Genomic DNA, 20,088 nt, shown 5'->3' with positions numbered 1-20,088 from the left:
GAAGGGAATTCTAGTTATTTTCCCAATTAGTCTTTGTTTTTTTTAAAAAAAGAATTGACCCAAATAAGCAGCTGCCCTGATTAACCGACAGCCCAATTAACTGGAATCCACTATACTACTGCATTTATCCAGAAAAGTGCATCCGAATGTCAAACCAAATTGCTTTCCACTGTTAGCCTTGGTTACTGGAAAGAAAAGTCAAATGTGATTACAAATTTAAGCAAAATGTCTTTTGCCCATTGACCTAACTGATCTTAGATTAGCCACGTTATTTTTAATGCAAATTTAACATCTGCTGCCTCTGGAGCATTAGGATCAGTTCAAGATACGTCTGACCAGTTTAAATGAATTCATTAGCCGTTTCACCTTCAAACAAAGATGGGTTTACAATCATATCGATGGATGTTTAAAATTATTAATTCACCATTAACAATCAGAGGAGTGAAAAATGCAGTTTATGCCAAGATAAAATACAATCCAGGCTAATATTATAATTTAAGTCAGAGAAATGCATGCACACAAGGATAAACAAAAGTAATGTATTCTATAATCCAGCTCTGTTTGCCATAATTCAATAAAATATCATCTTTAAGTATCCCTTTGGGAAGGACAATATATTCATACGTCTTTTTAGGAAATGGCACTTTGCTTCCTCCATGTACTGCAGTGTAATTGTCCGAACAGACAGGACAAGAGACTTACAGTCACGGAAATAATGACACAATAATCCAAGACTCATGACTTTTTTTAAACTGCTTTGTCAGAGTATTCACTGAGACACTAATAGTCTTGCTTTATCTCCATTGCCTGCTGTCTTGATCCGGTAAGCAAACCTCACAGCAAGTGGTCACCTACCCATGGAATCATTAAAACTTAAAATGTCAGCTGGTGGTACTAGCCTGCGGACTTCCACACCTGAGCCCTGTGGCAGGCGGTTCGGATTACTGTCAGTAACACACACCGAATTCATATGCAGCTCGTCATTACGCTCCGCTTTTCCCATCTGACAGATGTGGACTAAATGAGATTGATTAAACTGGGTGCATTTTTGCAGGATAAAGTTTCCGGGTTCACAGCAAAACTGTTTATTTTCAATGCCTGCCCAATGCATGCATATTATGATGACATGAAGGTTTAATTTATGGAGCCCCACTCCATACATATGTACCTCACCTCAAACTACTTTCCATTGTGACGTTAGTGGCATTGTCCAAATACAACTGTTAGTAAACGTGGCAGAAAGCAGACTGTCTTCAAATAAGGGACGTTATTTAGCGTACAAAAGCAAACATCTTTGCGGCCTCCACTGTAGACATTTAGGTTAAAAGATCCTGCAATAGCCAAGTCTAGAAATCCCCACACACAATACACAGCCTAATGAACAACAGTATTTCTGGCAGAACAGATCTTGCCTTCCTTTGCCTGTGCATAGGTAAGTGTTTTTTCATTATCACTTAATATCACTTACTCTTATTTAACCAAATTTAGCTGCTTTAGAATACAAAAAAAGGAAAATTTAAATATTGCACAAAACACCAATAGTTTTCTACTGGTTTCAGTTTTAAGTATACTGAACTAAAGGCTACTTTGTTAAAAATTTCCAGAAATTTACAACTCTGGAGGAGAGTAAACACCACTCAGTTTGTTCCTAGACCATCATTTTCCAAGAATTATTTATTTTACTTTATTTAGAGATGCAGTAGAGAATAGGACCTTCTGGCCCTTCGAGCCGCTTGGTTCAGTGACCCCTCATTTAATGCTGAACTAATCACAGGACGATTTACAATGACAAATTAACCTAGCAGCCGGTATGTGTTTGAACCGTGGGAGGAAATCGGAGGACCAGGAGGAATCTCATGTATTCCACAGAAAGGACATGCAGTCTCCTTGCAGATGACATCAGAATTGAGCTCTGAACTCTGACACCCCGAGTTGTAAACGGGTCGCACCCTTATCCCACTTCTCCTGACAAGTTTAGGTTTCCAGTCCCTTTCCAAACCCTGCATGTGGCAGATTATTTCAATCATTCTTCTAAACTCAAGAATAGACAGATCTTCCTCAATCTCTAATAATCTGCACATCTCAGAAATCAGATCTAGTAAATCTTCACCACACGCACACTCAAGGCAAAAATAGCATTCCTTTGGTAGATAGACAATATAAAGATTTATTTCCAAGCTCAAGTTTGAAGGATTTTTCAGGACAGTGAAATGGCGAGCTGTGTAGGAGCAACGGGTTAGATTGATCTTGGTTAAAAGGTCGGCACAACATGGTGGGCCAAAGGGTTGTAGTGTTTTATGTTCCATGTTCCATATTTGCTTTCTTAACCTGGTGTTCCATGTTTGACTAGAGGGCCTTGATCAATGGGAGGATAAGTTTACAATGTTTCTTTGTAGCTCTCTTTTGATCAGTCACCTTATGTACAGACACTTAGCATCACTTTATGAACACACAATCAATATTCATTTCAAAGTACAGCATGGTAACAGGCCCTTCTGAACAACGAGAGTGCGCCACCCAACTTCACCTACGTGACTAACTTAGTAATCCGAGTAACACACACAACATGCTTAAGAAACTCAGTAGGTCAGGCAGCATCTATGGAGAGAAATAAAGAGCTGGCATTTTATCAGTGCTGATGAAGTCTCATTCCAAAACGTCAGCTCTTTATTCCTCTCCACAGACGCCTCTTTATTCCTCTCCACAGACGCTGCCTGACCTGCTGAGTTCCTCCAGTATCTTGTGGTGTTACTCGGGTTAGTAGGTGAATTAGTCACACGGGTGTAATTGAACCCAGGTCGCTAGAGCTATTATGGAGTTACTCTATCTGCTACACTAGCAGGATGCCCATAATTTTATAAACCTGTCACAGCTGCTACACTACATAGACCTCTAGTGGACTGTACCCAGTCATTGCTCACCACTATTACTGGGCTATAGTTAGCTCTTCAGCCTAATCTCATTTACCCAGCAAGTCTAACTGAGGTTTAGACAGAATTCTAATCAATCTATGATCTAAATGAATGTTGAGGTACATGGTAAAATATACATACCTTGGTAATAAATTTCCCTGATTTTGACAATTTTATCCATGCTTTGCGGTTAAAACATGGGAAGTTTTTAAAGGAGAAATAAAATGGAATGTTATTCAGAGCTCTCAAACACTCATTGGACCATAAGACCGTAAAACATAGGAGCTAATTAGGCCATTCAGCCAACAAAATCTACTCTGCCATTCCATCATAGCTGATTTATTATCCCTTTCAACCCCATTTTTCTGCCTCCCCCCCAAATAATCTTTGACGCCCTGACTAATCAAGAACCTATCAATTTCTGCTTTAAATATACTCAAAGACTTGGCCTCAACCGATGTCTACAACAATGAATTCCACAGATTCACCACCCTCTGGCTAAAGAAACTCCTCCACATTTCTGTTCTAAAGGGACGCCCTGTTATTTTGAGGCTGTGTTCTCTGGTCCTAGACCAGAGGTCGGCAACCTGTGGCTCCAGAGCCACATGCGGCTCTTTGATCTCTGTGATGCGGCTCCCCGTGGTTTGTTAGCTTTTGAAATGTAATTCGAAATTTGAAGATTATGGTGATCTTGTACTTTGCGGAGACACCGTTTCCTGGCACATCCGAACAATTAGCCACCGTTCCGACTAAGGGAGATAGCCTACGGGGGTTTGTGAGTACGTGTCTTTTGGAGCATCCGCGCCCATGGGGACGGGTTGAGGGAGGCTTTAAAGCAAGGCTGTTCGAATAAAGTTACCTTTGACTGCAGTCTTTATTTTAGCGCTGCGTGTAGCGCTACATCGCTACAACGTGTTTTTTATCGCTATTAATATACATCACAACTGCCAATGCCTGACACCCGCCAGTGCGCGCTTTCTTTTAATTCTTCGATCCAAGGTAGGCTACCTATGTAGTAACCTTCAACCCAACGTCTTTTTTTCGGAGTTCAAAATGTTTTTGTTGCATGCAGAAATGTAATTTCGTTTTCTCTGCAGGAGTTCATCAATTTCAAAAATGCAACACATTATAGTTTGTTTATACATAGCATAAAGGCAAAAAAAACCCGTTGTATGCAGTGTTATTTCGTTTTGTGGCTCCCAGTGTTTTCTTTTCTGTGGGAAATGGGTCCATATTGGCTCTTTTAGTGGTAAACGTTGCCGACCCCTGTCCTAGACTCACTGCACTATAGGAAATATCCTCCTCTTGTCCACTCTATCAAGGCCTTTCAATATTCAATAGGTTTCAATAAGATCCCCCTACACCCCCTATTCTTCTGTGGACTGGATTTAAAGTTATATCTGTGATCTGAATGAATGTTAAGGTATATGGTAACATATACATACTTTGATAATAAATTTCCTTGATTTTGACAATTTTATCCAGTCTAATTCTATTTCCTCCTGCTCTCACAACAAGATATGATTAAACATTCTCTTCAGGTCACCTCCCCTAACTCCAGAGATATCTAGAGGTTAAATAGCAGGAAGGGTCAATTATTTTATATCAGGCTTGCCTGGCTCAAAGAAGATGATTAAGAGTGACAAAAATGTATAAAATAACAAGACAAAAAGATAAATCAGAAAGGCATTATGAGAACTTTGCCCAAAACAATGCAGTGGTAATGGTTCGAAACTACAGAGTTTACTGATCTGATAAATATTTTTTTTATTGTGTATCATGAGGTAAAAAGTACTGTTATGAGACAGCAGCACTGGGGTTATGGAAGGGACAGTGAGAATGTTTCATTCCTAAGTAACCCAGCCGTCTCATATAAATTGTTTTTTAAAAAAAGCATAAAATCAACATTTTATAAACTGTTGGGCCATCAAAGCACAACAATCTGCACATTAAATAGCTATGTTGTAGGAGCTGCATGAGCTGAAACACTTTCCCACTTTAGTGGATCCATAGCTGCCCAGATGACAAATTAATATCATTCTACAGTCGTTGTTTGGTGCTTGGCATCACCGCACTGAAGCCTATGGGCCCATCAGGGCTGAAACTGCTCAGATCTTCGGCAATCCATAAGTGTCCCTCCAGAGGCCAGTACTTGCATCAGTATGAAATATGATCTCATAAATCAGCCCGCAGAAGTGGCACTTGCGCACATCACCATCTATCTCACCGCTCCTCTCTGAAGGGTCTTGGGTAGAGCTTATCTTTCAGGAGCGCGACAAGGGACCAGACAATCAAGTGGCTGGCATTGACAAAGCATGTGCAGCTTACATCTGAAGACTACAACTTGGAGGCTGTGTTTAAAAAAAACAGATCCTGCTGGTGCTGCCTTGCCTTGGGCACCAGCAGAATCGGTGGTGGCACGTCTTCAAAAGGCACAGCGACTGAGTGCACGCAACCCGCAGAAACACAGGAAGCTTCCAGCCTCTGCTTCTTGAACTGGAGAACGTTCAAAGCCCAGAAATGTAACTGCAGGGCTCAACAGCTGCCATCACAAACTCGGGATGGCTCCAGTTTTGAGTAGTACTCAAGATTCATGCAAAAGAATATTTCAAGTTGCCATTATTGCCTGTCATGGGTTTATAAATATTGCTCACTATCTGGCGCGTAGAGCTTCTCATGGGACTCTAGTATGTGACAACATAGGAGAATGAAAAATACATGCATATTCTTTTGAAAAATCTCACTTTCACCTTGCCGACACTTTATCCATTCACTGATTACTTCAACTAAGGAGATTTAGTGCGTCAGTTATCTGGTTTAATTTCTAATGGATTTCAATTGCAGCCTTAATTATGCTAGCTTAATTACTTTCCAAATGCCAATTTACAAGTCGAAACCAGAGGCTGCAGGACATTTGCCGCTGAATTGTACCCCTGTGATATGCAGCTGCATGAGTACCCTATAGCCACTTTAGTGCCGCTAAGGCAGACTGACAATTAGTACAAAGGGGAATATTGTTAAAAGAAACGCATATTGAAAAACGCTAAGATGAAAGGCCTAAAAAGGCCACAATTCCTCAAATTCCTAGGTCCCCTTCCCCCGTAAAACCAGCACAACTGTGACACATAAAGCCTGGCTTAACACCACACTCCAGAGGGTACAATCTGCCAGTTCTTTCAAATCTTGCTCTCCCTCATTTTTCAAGTTCAAGTTTATTGTTATTTTAACTGTATATATGTCTGCCACTAAACAAAACAACATTCCTTGGAACCAATGTGTACAACATATAACTCACACACAACACATAAAATAATATTACCACAAATAAATTTTATCAAATAATAAACCACAAAGATTCTGCAGATGCTGGGTCTCAAAGCAACACACACAAAATGCTGGAGGACCTCAGCCGGTCAGGCAGCATCTATGGAAAGGAATAAATTGTCAACGTCTTGGGCTGAGCCCTGATGAAGGGCTCGATACGTCAACTATTTATTCATTAGCATAGATGCTGCCCCTCTTTCTACTGTTTAGAGCAGTGATGAAGGTCCTCCATCTCTGGTGGTGTTCACGGCTTCCTTCATCGTGTCAGTAGCTTAATAGACTAGCTGAATTCCTCCAGCATTTTTGTGTGTTACAGATATTAAGGTGGATTTATAAAACAATTTAAAAAGTAAAGAGTATAATGCTACTGGCGTTTCATACGTGATAAGACCTGGGTGGTAGCAAGGAGTTCAGTAGATTCAACGGCCTGGGGGAAGAAGCTGTTTCCCATTCTAACTGCTTAGAAGTCATCTGAAAACCAAAGCAGTGAATTGTGAAGCAAATCTGCTTTGCACATTTTCTCCCTACTGCTGGGTCCTCATGAAGCATATTTCTAAACAACTCAATATTTAGTGTTGAGAAATGCGCTCCGCAACAATTAAAGAAGCTAGAGCATGTGGTGTGCTCTAGTCCCTCAACGATCTGCAGCTAGTCGGCTAAGGAAAATGTATAGCTCCCCAGGGCTCAGTAGATTTGTGTGCACTGGCTCAGGGATCAGAAAGTCTGACCAGTTTCACCTTCTGTTCCAGCCAGGCTTTACGATATATTTAACCTCTAACTTTATTCTTTTATATAATTCTTTAATCTTAGAATTGTTGTATGTTGTTTTTTTTTGTTGCATGTCACACCAACACACCACAGCAAATTCTTAATACAGTGGATTCCAGTTAATTCAGACACTTCGGGATCAGTACGTTTAAGCCCAATTAGCTGAAGTTCCATGAAAATAGTTTAAAAAGTATAAAAAGGACCAACTTCCGGTTAACTAAGTAACAAAGTATGTATTTAAATGAAATACAGAACAAATTAGAACATTACCAATAGTACTACTGTACTATAAAACTGTGTGTTAGTGCCTAACAGTTATCGACAGAGGAATTCATCCAGAGTATGCTGTCATGTTCTCTTGATTGACTATAAGTGAACACAATCAGTGCAGACACCTAGTGCAGAAAATGGACTGCCTTCATCACCTTCCTGCATAAAGTAGTGTCATAAGGGTCTGAAGTCATTTAAAGTCAAAATATAAAACTAAATGATCAAAAACCACTGATTTTTGAATCTGCGTCTGTCAGCTCAAATGGATAACATAAGCACATGCAACCAACACTATTTAAAAATACCTAAGCACAGTGTAGTTTAATAGCCACATGTGTGGGTAACTGTTAGTTACTGTTCGGCAACAGTTTCCAGTCTCAATTAAGAGGCATAACGTTCCAAATAAATGAAGGAAATCCCAGCCATTTTCTTGATTAGTTTTTGTTCTTTAAGAGTTGAGCCAAATAGGTGGCTGCCCTGATTAACCGATAGCCCAACTAACGGGACTCCACTGCATGTGTAAATGCATATGGTCAATAAAGTTGATCCTTAGAATTCTAGCTGGGACCAGAGGAAAAAGAAAAGAGAATCACCCAAGGTCTCACATAACTAGGCACTGAGTAGACACGAGTATAGATGTCATTCACCAGGGTTCAAATGGCAAGAGTGGCATCTACAAGGAGCAATGCCACGAGAACACCCACCATCCAGGCCATGCTCTTTTCTCACTGCTGCCATCGGAAAGAGGGTACAGGAGCCTCAGGACCCATACCACCGGGTTCAGGAACAGTTATTACCTTGAACCGGAGGGGTTAACTTCACTCACCTCAACACCGAACTGATTCCACAACCTAAGTATTCGCTTTCAAAGATTCTAGATTCATGTTCTCCATATTTTTTTAATATTCAGAGTTTATCTTCTTTTGCACATTGGCTGCTTGTCAGTCTTTGTGTGTAGTTTTTTCATTGATTCTATTGTATTTCTTTGTTCTATTGTTAATGCCTTCAAGAAACTGAATCTCAGGGTAGTGCTTCGTGACATATACATACTTTGAACTTTGCTTACGTTTCAATTAAAAGGACCTAAATGCAAGTTAAATAACATACAAGATAAATTGATTGACAAAGAAAAATTCAATTAAAATTAGCAAGGATTTGGAGGAACAGCCAGCCACTTTAATGAGTCATGTTCACACTCCATGGTGCCAGCAGAACCTGCTACAGTTTTTAAACATCTCCCACTACACACACAGGAAAACAGCTTACTCACTGACACACAGCAGCTTTAACAATCCAATGTTAACAAGTAGTTTAATGTCTTTGAAAAAGTTAACTATTTTTAAAATCATTACACTCAACTCTGTACAAGCTCCTTCTCCACCTGCTAATTACATATCTTTCTAAAACGTTGAGTGTTACTACCCAACATCCTATACGACAGATGAAATACCTTATTATCTATGAAATATTATGTTACTATTCCCAAACATGAACTGTAAAATATTTCAGTTCATATTTATTTCAAACAAGTCTGGAAAATAGATTTGTTGCACATTTTGGGATGCTTTCTTGAGCTGCATGTTTGACTTTCCTAGTACTGGGTGGTTGGTTGTCCTTCATATACAACAATGACAAGAGATCTGTGCAGGAAAGCTCTTAAAGTGGAAGTGCTAGAACTGCACTGAGGCAGTTACACCCTCTCAGCCTCAGAAGTCCAGGTCCAGTGGTACGAGTTATCATCTAAAATAGGGTCTTCTTTGGCTTCAGTGGATGACCATGACTATTTCTGTTCCCTTTGCTCTCTATGAAGCATTGCAGAACCGCCTTCCTGACCTTTGGATCTCACTGTAAATCTCATCTGCATAGTGCACCAGAGCTGACTTTGCATGTCCCTATCTTGATATTAAGAGGAACAAATAGAGTGGATAGCCAGCGCCTCTTCCCCAGGGCACGACTGCTCAATACAAAAGGACATGGACTTAAGGTAAGGGTTGGGAAGTTCAAGGGGGATATTAGAGGAAGGATTTTTACTCAGAGAGTGGTTGGTGCGTGGAATGAACCGCCTGAGTTAGTGGTGGAGGCAGATACACTAGTGAAGTTTAAGAGACTACTTGATAGGTATATGGAGGAATTTAAGGTGAGGGGTTATATGGGAGGCAGGGTTTAAGGGTTGGCACAACATTGTGGGCAGAAGGGCCTGTACTGTGCTGTATTATTCTTTGTTCACCAGGGTGTGAGGCCTGCCGGCTACCCTCACCTGGTTTAGCCTGCCTGTAGAAGTGGGGTACTAGGGTGTAGCTGCTGTCAACATGCAAACAGCTTGTTGAAAGCCACGGGTGAGAGCTGAGTATTCAAGTGTAGCTCAGTACTTAGTACTGAATCAGCTTACTCAGATATCATTCCAAGATTAGTTCAAGTTTATTTTTATTAAGAAACTGACAGCCTCCATATTATTAGATATTTTACAAAAAGGGTATTATTTCCTGTTCTTGCGTTAGCATTATGCCTTACAGAACCAGCAATTAGAGTTCAATTCCTGTCTGTAAGTACTCTGTACATTCTGCCCATAACCTCTTGGTTTTCTCTGGGTGTTTTGGTTTCCTCCCACAGTCCAAAGACATATGGGTTAGGGTTAGTAAGTGTGTGGGCACGCTAAGTTAGCACCGGAAGCACAGTGACACCTGCAGGCTTAGCACATCTTTGGACTGTGTAGGTTGTTGACGCAAATGACACATTACAATCTGATGTACCCGTGACTAATAAAGCTAATCTTTAAAACATCTCCACAATCTAACCAAGTGTGAATACACATACACGTAAGCTCAAATAATTTAGTGCTACACAGTTTAAAGAAAGGCTAAGCTTGTGATGGTCATCTTTACTAATGTCCAAACCACCAAGTGGCATTGGGGTTAAAGGACTGTGTACATGCGTTTCTGGGAGAGAGGAACGGGGCTCATTTTGCTGTTGTTTTGTGTGTTATTCTGCCGAGCATTGTGGGCCTTGCTATGTTGGCGCCAGATTATAAGATGACACTTGCAGGCTGCCCCCAGCATATCCTTGCTTATGTTGGTTGTTAACACAAGTGACAAATTTCACTTCATGCGTCAATATACACGTGATAAATAAAGCAGAATCAGAATCTGACTTTGAATTTGGAAGCACAGCTTTCATCGTAGTAAACAGTCTACATACTAATGATTACATTCCACAAGTAGCTTGCACATACACTAAATCTGATGGCAGCACATTCTGCTGCCTGAATACATTAAAAGAGGAGACCCAAATCAACAGCTCAAAAATTGTTTAAAATGCCCAGGGGTATATAAGCTTTTTAAAAAACTTTCTAAATAAATTCTTTTTCAACGCTACCTTCACCATGGAACCTCAGCAAGCATGATAATTCATTCTTAGCCTCTTGGAATGGCCTACACGTGTAACATTTCCCAGGAAGACCACTCCTGACTTTTCTGACAAGTACCACTGCAGCTCAAGAATGAACATCAGCAAATCACAGGTACAAACTTACTTGTGACATCACCCTTTGTAGCTCACATCAACAGACTGCAGAAATGCAAATTCAACAAACGCTAACACTCATGGCACTGAATACATAATGTGCAAACTTGGTTAATAACACATGGAAGTAAATACACAAGTTCCTCAAGATATTGTAACCTTTTTGGAGCAGTTAGACAATAGGGTTCCTGTGTAATTTTAATAAAAAAATACAGGACCTTTGGCCCACATGTTGTTTATTTTATTTATTTAGAGATACAGAGTGGAACAAGCCATTCCGGCCCTTTCAGCATACTGTCCAGCAACCCCCGACAACCCTGCTTTAACCCTAACCTAATCATGGGACAATTTACAATGACCAATTAACCTACCTGGTACATATTTGGACTGTGGGAGGAAACTGGAGGACCCAGAGAAAACACACGGGGTGGACGTACAGAGGACACCAGGATTGAACTCCAAACTTTGGCATCCTGAACTATACTAGTGTTGTGCTAACTGCTACGCTACCATGGTGGCCCAAAAGTTTATGCTGACCTTTTAACCTAATCCAAGATTAATCTAACCATTCCCTCCCACATAGCCCTCCATTTTAATTTCATTCAAGTTCCTATCTATAGTTGCAAAAAAATTTGTGAACCCTTTGCAATTACCTGGTTTTCTGCATTAGTTACTCATAAAATATGGTCTGATCTTCATCTAAGTTACAATAATAGACAAACTCAATATACTAATAACACACAAACAATTGTACTTCTTGTCGATACTGAGTACACCATTTAAACAATAACAGTCTAGGTTCAAAAAAAAGTATGTGAATCTCTGGGGCAATGCCTACTACAAAAGCTGTTTAGAGTCAGGTGTTCCAAACAATGAGATGAGATTGGAGGTGTGGGCTGTAGAGGGGCTCTGCCCTATATTAAAAAAAAGACACACAAAGTCAGACTCCTGACAGAGCCTGCTCTCCTGAAGAAAGATCTGTTTATGTGCATCATGCCTCAATCAAAACAACTTTCAGAAGACATTAGAAGAATTGTAGAGATGCGTGAAGCTGGAAAATGCTACAAAAGCATTTCTAAACACCTGAGTGTTCATCAGTCCACAGTAAGGGAAATAGTCTACAAATGGAGGAATTTCAGTACTTTTGCTACCTTCACTAGCAGTTGGCATCCTGCAATGATCACACCAAGAGCACGACGTGCAATGCTGAAGAGGGTGAAAAAGAACCCAGGGGTAACAGCAAAAGATCTGCAGAAATTTCTACAACTTGCTGAAGTCTCTATTCACGTACCTTTGTAAAGAAAAACAATGAATAAGAATGGTGTTCATGGAAGGACACCGTGGAGGAAACTACTGCTCTCCAAAAAAAGCATTGCTGCATGTCTCAAGTTCCACAACATTTCTGTGGGCAGATGAGACAAAAATTGAACTTTTTGGCCGAAACTGTTATGTCTGGAGGAAAAAGGTCACTTGACACCAACACTAAAATCCCATCCCAACCATGGAGTATGGTGGAAAGAGCATCATGGTTTGGGGCTGCTTTGCTGCCTCAGGGTCTGGATAGCTTGCAATCGTTGAAGGAACAATGAATTCAAAATTGCATCAAGACATTTTAAAGAGGAATGTCAGGGTAGTGGTCCGTCACCTAAAGCTTAATAGAAGTTGGATAATGCAACAAGACAATGGATCCGAAACACAGAACGGGTTAAAAAGAAGGAAATTCATATTTTGGAAAGTCCAAGTCAGAGTCCAGACCTTAACCCAATTGAAATGCTGTGGCATGACCTGAAGAGGGCTATTCATGCAAGGTATCCCAGAAATACTGATGAACTGAAACAGGTTTATATGGAAGAATGACCTAAAATTCCTCCTCACTGTTGTGTAAGTCTGAACAACAGCTGCAAGAAACTTTTGATAAAGATTCTACCAGTTATTAAATGCAAAGGTTCACATACCTTTTTCCAGCCTAGGCTGTGAATGACTAAACAATGTGTTCGATAAAGATATGAAAATTACAATCGTTTGTGTGTTATTGGTTTAAAGCAGATTGTGCTCATTTATTATTGTGACTTAAATGAAGATCAGAAAATATTTTATGAGTAATTAATGCAGAAAACCAGGTAATTGCAAAGGGTTCATAAACTCTTTTTTGCAACTATAAGAGTGCAGGTACAAAGAAAGTCAAAGACTACAATTATTTTTACAGATTAATACAATTTGAAAGCAATTTTACTCCCCAGAATGCACAGTAAGAGTTATATTTTGTTTCTACTGAACGTGCTCAGGAAATGTGGCGACTACACTCTCGAATTACCATAGCCCAAGAACTAAAATGGAAAATTTATCAATCTGCCAAAACTGATAACTAAAGTTGAAAATGAAACCAAAACATGCAATGCACAAAAAAATTTCATTCAAGACATTCACCTTGATGTATTTATAAATAATGCATGATGCAGTGACATGAAGGTTTATATTAGAATGTTTCAGCAGGAAGTAGGAAAACACCAGTATTCTCAAGTTAACCATTTAAACTTTACAAGAACAACCAGCTAGAAAAAGCCATTTAACCAAATGGCCCTAACAAGATATATGTATGTTCCACTTTACTCTCCTACGGGATCAATTAAGGAATGATTCTTACTTTTCCCCCTCCCACTTACAAGTTCCAGATCAATTCTTTGGGTTATAATTTGCAACAAACAGCCCAACAACTCTGCATTTCACAGACAGCTCTGTCACAATTGGAAAGTGTTCACAACGCTTATGGTCATCTAAGTTTACGCATACAGTTGCCTTTAGTGCTTTCCACAACCAAACTATCAAGGCCAATCAGCCCTGAAACAGGGCTTTTGCACTTAAATATTGACAGTTTCTCTACACCCTGACATCCCCTTCCCTCCAGATACTGCTCAACCTGCAGAGTTTCTCCGACTGTTCGTTTGTTTGTTCCAGATTCCAGCATCTGCAGTCTCTCATGTCTCCAAGAACAACAGTCTGCTGGTCTTCATCCCATGGAGGGAGAGACATGAAGAGGTACACTGATCACTGCTCAGCATGGACTAGATGGGCCCATGCTTGTTAAAATCAACCTCAAAATAAGATCTGTCAAACTCTTCCATAACACCTAATTTTATAATGTTTCTGCTCTCCTCCTAGATTCTTTTTATGGTTTAACGAGATTTGTCCTTCAAAAGAGAGCTCCTTCAGAATATTCCTTTTCCTATGTTATCAAGAAGCTTGGAGATGCCATATGATTTCTGCTTTAGTACAGACTTGCTGTAAGCATTCTCTGTCCAGGATAACAGAAACAAGTGCAAATCCCTTGCACTGTATTTCTACATCAGCAAAGAACTTCTCCAAAGCTCAACATTAATGGAGCAATTTCATACATGTAGAGAAGAACACTGCTTCCAGGGTCACGATATTCACTGATTTTAACTTGGTCTCCTCCTGCTTTGGAGCCTGAGTTTAAGTTAAATACTATTGCATCCACACCCACGTCTGCCAAAGCTCTAAAGACACAGAGATGTTTCGTTTCTACAGCATGTCCCCCAATGAACATGATCTTTTGAACATCATTAAAGGAACCAGAACAATATCTTGCAGCCTCCAGAAATCTGCTACCCTCTCAATTTCAAAATAACTGCTCCCACATTCTTCATTACATCAGCTCTTGCTTATTGGCCTCTAAAGGAATGATAATTGTAACATCTTTCCAAGATCTTTAGAAAGAGTTTTTAAAATAAATATTTTTAAATATTCAGTTTTCAACATTAACCATATGAATTTTGGAGAGCTTCTTACCATATAACACCTAAATAACCCAAAGGTCACTATACAGTAAAAACAGATCCAAACCCTGTTCCTCTTATTACTAAAGTTTAAAGGTTCATTTTCAAGCAATATGCTTTGAATGCTTTGGGAACTAGAACTGTAGAACATTAAGATTATTCCCTTTTATATGAAATATAAATAAGGCCAGTCCACTAGCTGTTATCTACATTCTCTTACCTCCATATCTGGCTTGTATCGATCTTCAAACACCGCCATTGCCGCCAAAGATCCAGAACCTATGTACATATTAAAAGCATTAACTAACATCAGAAACTTCCAAAACTCAACATAAATATAAAAACAGTCAGGCACATGATTATAGTTACGTGTAGTTAATTGCATAATTGCAATACTTGCAATAAGTAATTGTACTACTTAATTTTTTTTAGAACAAATACAGTGGACTCCAGTTAACAGGGATTCATCAGAAGGACCTCTACAATTTGGCCCAATTAAATGGCTGCCCCAATTAGCCAGTTTCATGGAAATAGTTTAAAAAGGTATAAAAAAGCTATACTACTGTTCAACTGAGTAACAGTTTATGTATTTAAATGAAATACAGAACAAATTAGAACACTATCAATACCACTAGAGTACTATAAAACTGTGTATTAGTTCCTAATAGTTATTGACAGGAATTTATTCAGTGTACACTGCTGTGTTCCTCTGATTGACAAAATCAGTGCAGATGCCTTGTGCTTTCATACAATTCTTTTGACAACTACATCCTTCAAATCATAATTTTCATTGTAACATTCAAGATGATTGTTGATATCTTTAAATTCTTCATTGTTCCTAACTTGTTGAAGTAGTGAAATCGTTTCACTTTTCTCTCCCGGCTGTTTCCAGCAATGAGTGACAAAAATAACTGCTTTTTAAATACAAGCATATGCAACTGATGCTATTTAAAAACTGTTCTCTCTTAGCATGGTGTGTTGTCTAACAGCCACATTAAGGCACGACTGACACTACTCAGAAACTTCGGCGAGTCTCCTGTCCCAATTAAGCAGTATCAAGCACCAAATTAAAACAATGGAACCTCGGCTATTTCCATTTCTTGGTTAGTTTTTGTCCTTTAAGTGTTGTCCCAAATAAGTGGCTGTCCCGATGAACTGATGGCCCAATTAAATGGAATCCACTGTATTTTTAATTGTAAGTTATAGTATTGTACTTGTCTGCTGCCACAAAAACAACAAATTTCACAATGTGTCAGTGACAATAAACCTGATTTTGACATAGAGTGTATATTTCAAAACTTTATCAGCTGATTGCTAAATGTGATATAAACTGGCAACAGCATGACAGTGTAGAAGTTAGCGCAGTAGTTTTACAGCGATTAGCAATCAGGGGCAGATTCCCGCCGCTCTGAACGCCATTCTCCCATAACTGCGCATTTCCTCCAGGTACTCCAGTTTCCTCCCACATCGCCAGAGAAGACACATGGGTTAGAGGTAGTAAGTTGTGAGGATGGTATAATGTTGTCGGAAGCATAGCGATACTTGCAGGATGCCTCCAGCACATCCTCAGAGTGTGTTAGTTGTTGATGCAAAATTGACACATTTCACTCTGTGTTCCAATTGACGTGATAAATAAAACTAATCCTTCTCCTCTAATCTCATAAAGCAGTGAGAATATTTATTCTTATTTTATTTAGAGATATAGCACAGTAACAGGCCCTTCTGCCCTGAGTTTGCCCCCTTGTGACTAAATGACCTACGAATCCGCATGTCTTTGGAACTTAAGAGAAAACCAGAGCACTCAGAGGAACCCAGTCACTGGGAGTATGTACAAACTCCTTACAAACAGCGATGGGAATCAAATCTGGGTCACTGGTGCCGTAATATCATTACACTAACTTCTACATTACCATAGGTGGAACATTGAACAGTGAAAAAAAAAACAGAACAGGCCCTTCTGCCCACAATGTTGTGCTGATCCTAGAAACTACTCCAAGATCATTCTACCCCTTAAATGTCTCTTAAACGTCTTTAATATATCTGCCTCTACCACCACCCCTTAATCCACACACCCACCACTCTCTGTGAAAAAAGCCTACCTGTCATTCCTGCATACAGTACTTTCCTCCAAACACCTTAAAGTTATGCCCCCTTGTATTTCTGCCTTGGGGAAAGGTCTCTGACTGTCCACTCCATTTATGCCTCCTATCATCTTGTACATCTCTATCAAGTCACCTCTCATCATCCTTCGCTCCTAAGAGAAAAGCCCTAGCTCGCTCAACCTCTTCATAAGACATGCTCTCTAATCCAGGCAGCATCCTGGTAAGTATGTTCTGCACCCTCTCTAAAGCTTCCACGTCCTTCCTACAATGAGGTGGGCAGAACTGAACAGACTGAGAGAGAGTGAATGACACAAATAGTGACGGTGCCAGCACAGAGAGGTTGGTGAAGACTTGTTAATCACAATCTATCTAAAAATATAAATAGAAGGTGATGTATGAAAACAGGAGGAGAAAAAAAAATCCTGGGTCTGTAAGGCACACACCAAAAAGCAACACATCACCAATGCTAGAAACACGAATTAAAATATATGGTTAATTCCAAGGGCCACAGCATCCACTAGTCCATGTGTTGATATGGAAGACAGAAGCCCAAAGATCAAATGGAAGTCCAGAAATAGAAGCCCGATGGCTGATGACTGGAGACTGGAGGTGTTGTTCTGCTGAGTATGGTGGGCATACTGTTAGTGCCAGAATTCATGGTGACACTTATAGGCTGCCTGTAGCAGGTCCTCAGTTTGTGTTGGCTGTTAGCACAAACAACATATTTCACTGTGTGTTTCCATGTACACGTGATAAATAAATCTGAATCTGAACATGAAGTCTTTTTTGAAGCACAACAAAACTCCTTCAATGACCTTCCCCAAATACTCTCTCCAATCACTCATCTCATTTGCAGTTTTTACAAACATGCAATTGGAGGTTAGATGTATCTATGTAACAGTAAGTCCATTACAAAATTAATTCACAGGCTGTGAAAAGCTTTGAAACATCCCAAGGACAAATTATTACATAAGTGCACCATTTTTATCACTGAACTTTGAGGTTATATTGTAAAATAATTCATCTCCTTATAAGGCAACCCAATGAGCCACAAACATGCATCATTCACTGAAATTTGGTTTAATACAGTAAAAAAAATTGCAGTTGAAGTCAACCGGCTTGTTTCAGCTATTTGGAAACCATAAGTAAAGTTTGACGCAGACATAGTTTTTGAGGCTTTTAACAAAATGAACAGAAAAGCAGGGGCCTGTGGAATCCAGGAGAAAATACAACTTGGATCCAAACTGGCTCAGTGCCAGGAAACAAAGGCTAATGGCTGACAGGTGTCGTAGTGGCTGCAAAGCACAATGCAGTGGGATTCTGCTTAGTCTTACTCTTATCACAGCACAAACACCAGCGATTTAGACTTTAATGTAGAAGCCTAAGAAAAAAGAGACAAGTAGACAACTCGTTTGGGAAACCACGTATTCTTGCCCTTGTTACAGAATATTGAACATTGATATGTTCTGTGGGTGCACCGTGGTCTGGACAAACATTGTTTTGTTTGGTTGTATTTCTGTACAGTCAGATGACAATGAACAGTACACGCTCTTTGGCCCATGATGTTGTGCTTACTTTTTAACCTACCCGAAGATCAATCCTTCTACGTATTCCTCCATTTTTCTATTATCTGTGAGTTTCTTAAATGTTCCTAATGTACCTGACTCTATCACCACCCCAGCAGAACGTTCCATGCAATCACCATTTTTTGTATAAACCTACCTCTGCCACCACCCCCCCCCCCATACTTTTCTCCAATCACTGTAAAATTATGCTCCCTGGTATTAGTCATTTCTACCCTGGGAAAAAAGGCACTGCCAATCTATGCCTCTTATCATCTTGTAAACCCCTCATTCTCCTTCACTCCAAAGAGAAAAACCCTAGCTTACTCAACCTATAGGCAGCATCCTGGTAAGTTGTCTTTGCACATCCTGATCACAATATTCCAAGTGTGGTCTAAGCAGGGTTTTATAGAACTACAACATTACCTCATGGCTATTGTCTAAGGCACGGAAATGTAACAGCAATGATGTCATACTGAAACTAAACAATAAACTCGTTAGAGCATAGTTTCGACTATTACACCACACAACGGTTATACAGTACCAGTGAGAATGTAGGAAACTTAAGACATCGTCAAGTCTGGACATTTGGTTTTCAAGGAGCTGGGTTTTCTGGATAAGGGATGTCTGAAAGGAATTCAAACTGAGGTATAAGCAATCCCAGGGTTACATAGGCTTCCATTCCCAAGAACTGTCCATAAGCTGATTTCTCCATAAATGAGAAACATCTGCTTTCTACAGCTATCTAAATCATATCACTCTACATACACATTGTAATGCTTTGATTTCATCAAATATTCACCATAACCCTATCAATAATTAACCAACTGGAATATATACTGCAACAAGTCACTAATGAATATGAAACATTTCATTATTAACACTATCTTGAAAAATTCTTTAAAAATATATGAGGCAATTTGCTTAAAGTCTGAATGCCATAAATCAGGTCATACATAATAAGACCAAAAGACAAAGCAGCAGAATTAGGCCATTCGGACTATTGAGTCTGTTCTGCCATTCCATCATGAGTGATTTACTATCGCCCTCAAACCATTCTCCTGCCTGCTCCCCGTAACCTCTGATATATCCTTACTAACGAAGAAACTATCAACCACTGCTTTAAGTATACCCAATGACTTGGCCTGCACAGTCAATTGTGGCAATGAATTCCACAGGTTCACAACTTTTCTGTTCTGAGGCTGTGCTCTCTGGACCTAGATTCCCCCGCTAGAGGAAACATCCACTCTATCTAGGCCTTTCAATATTCAATAAGCTTCAATGAGATCTCCCCTCTTTCTTCTAAACTTCAGCAAGTACAGTCTCAGAACCATCAAACACTCCTCAAACATTAATTTTATCATTCTGCAATCATTCTCGTGAACCTCCTCTGGACTCACTCCAATGCCAGCACACCTTTTCTTAGGGGTCCAAGTCTGCTCATAATATTTCCTCTCAAATGAATGCTAACATAGCACTTGCCTTCCTTCTGCTGACTGAACTTGTGAGTCAAAGTTCAAAGTAAATTGAACTCCTGAACTTCCATTTTCCATAACTGCCCCCTCATACTTAAACAATTCTCTTGTTTAGAGGAAGAATGAGTGGAAGTGGGGGCCGGGCAGGGGAGGGGGGGTTAGTTTTTATGATCCAGCATTTTTGGTGGGCTGGCACCACTCAGGTGCCAACATTGAGTGATGACAGAGTCAGCTCTGCTTTGACAGAGAGGTTCAACCTCTACCTAAAAAAATTTGTTACTTGTACATTGAAACATATAATGAAATGTGTTGTTTGCGCCAATGCAATTTCGCCCCTTTTTGCATTGGGCCTCTTACCCAAG

At 39.8% G+C, this 20,088-nt stretch overlaps 1 protein-coding gene across 1 annotated transcript in view; it reads right to left on the bottom strand.

Annotated features, from left to right (window-relative positions):
* The window catches only part of psmb7 (proteasome 20S subunit beta 7), a 74,437-nt gene that overhangs the window by 11,585 nt on the left and 42,764 nt on the right, over positions 1–20,088 (bottom strand). Inside the window, exon 6 of the mRNA XM_059993933.1 lies at positions 14,808–14,866. Coding sequence (XP_059849916.1) covers positions 14,808–14,866 — 59 coding nt within the window. The remainder of the gene's footprint in view (positions 1–14,807; positions 14,867–20,088) is intronic.

This window comes from Hypanus sabinus, chromosome 18 (assembly GCF_030144855.1).
Source record: "Hypanus sabinus isolate sHypSab1 chromosome 18, sHypSab1.hap1, whole genome shotgun sequence".
NCBI classification, from domain to species: domain Eukaryota; kingdom Metazoa; phylum Chordata; class Chondrichthyes; order Myliobatiformes; family Dasyatidae; genus Hypanus; species Hypanus sabinus.
This window is presented reverse-complemented; position numbering and strand designations above follow the sequence as displayed.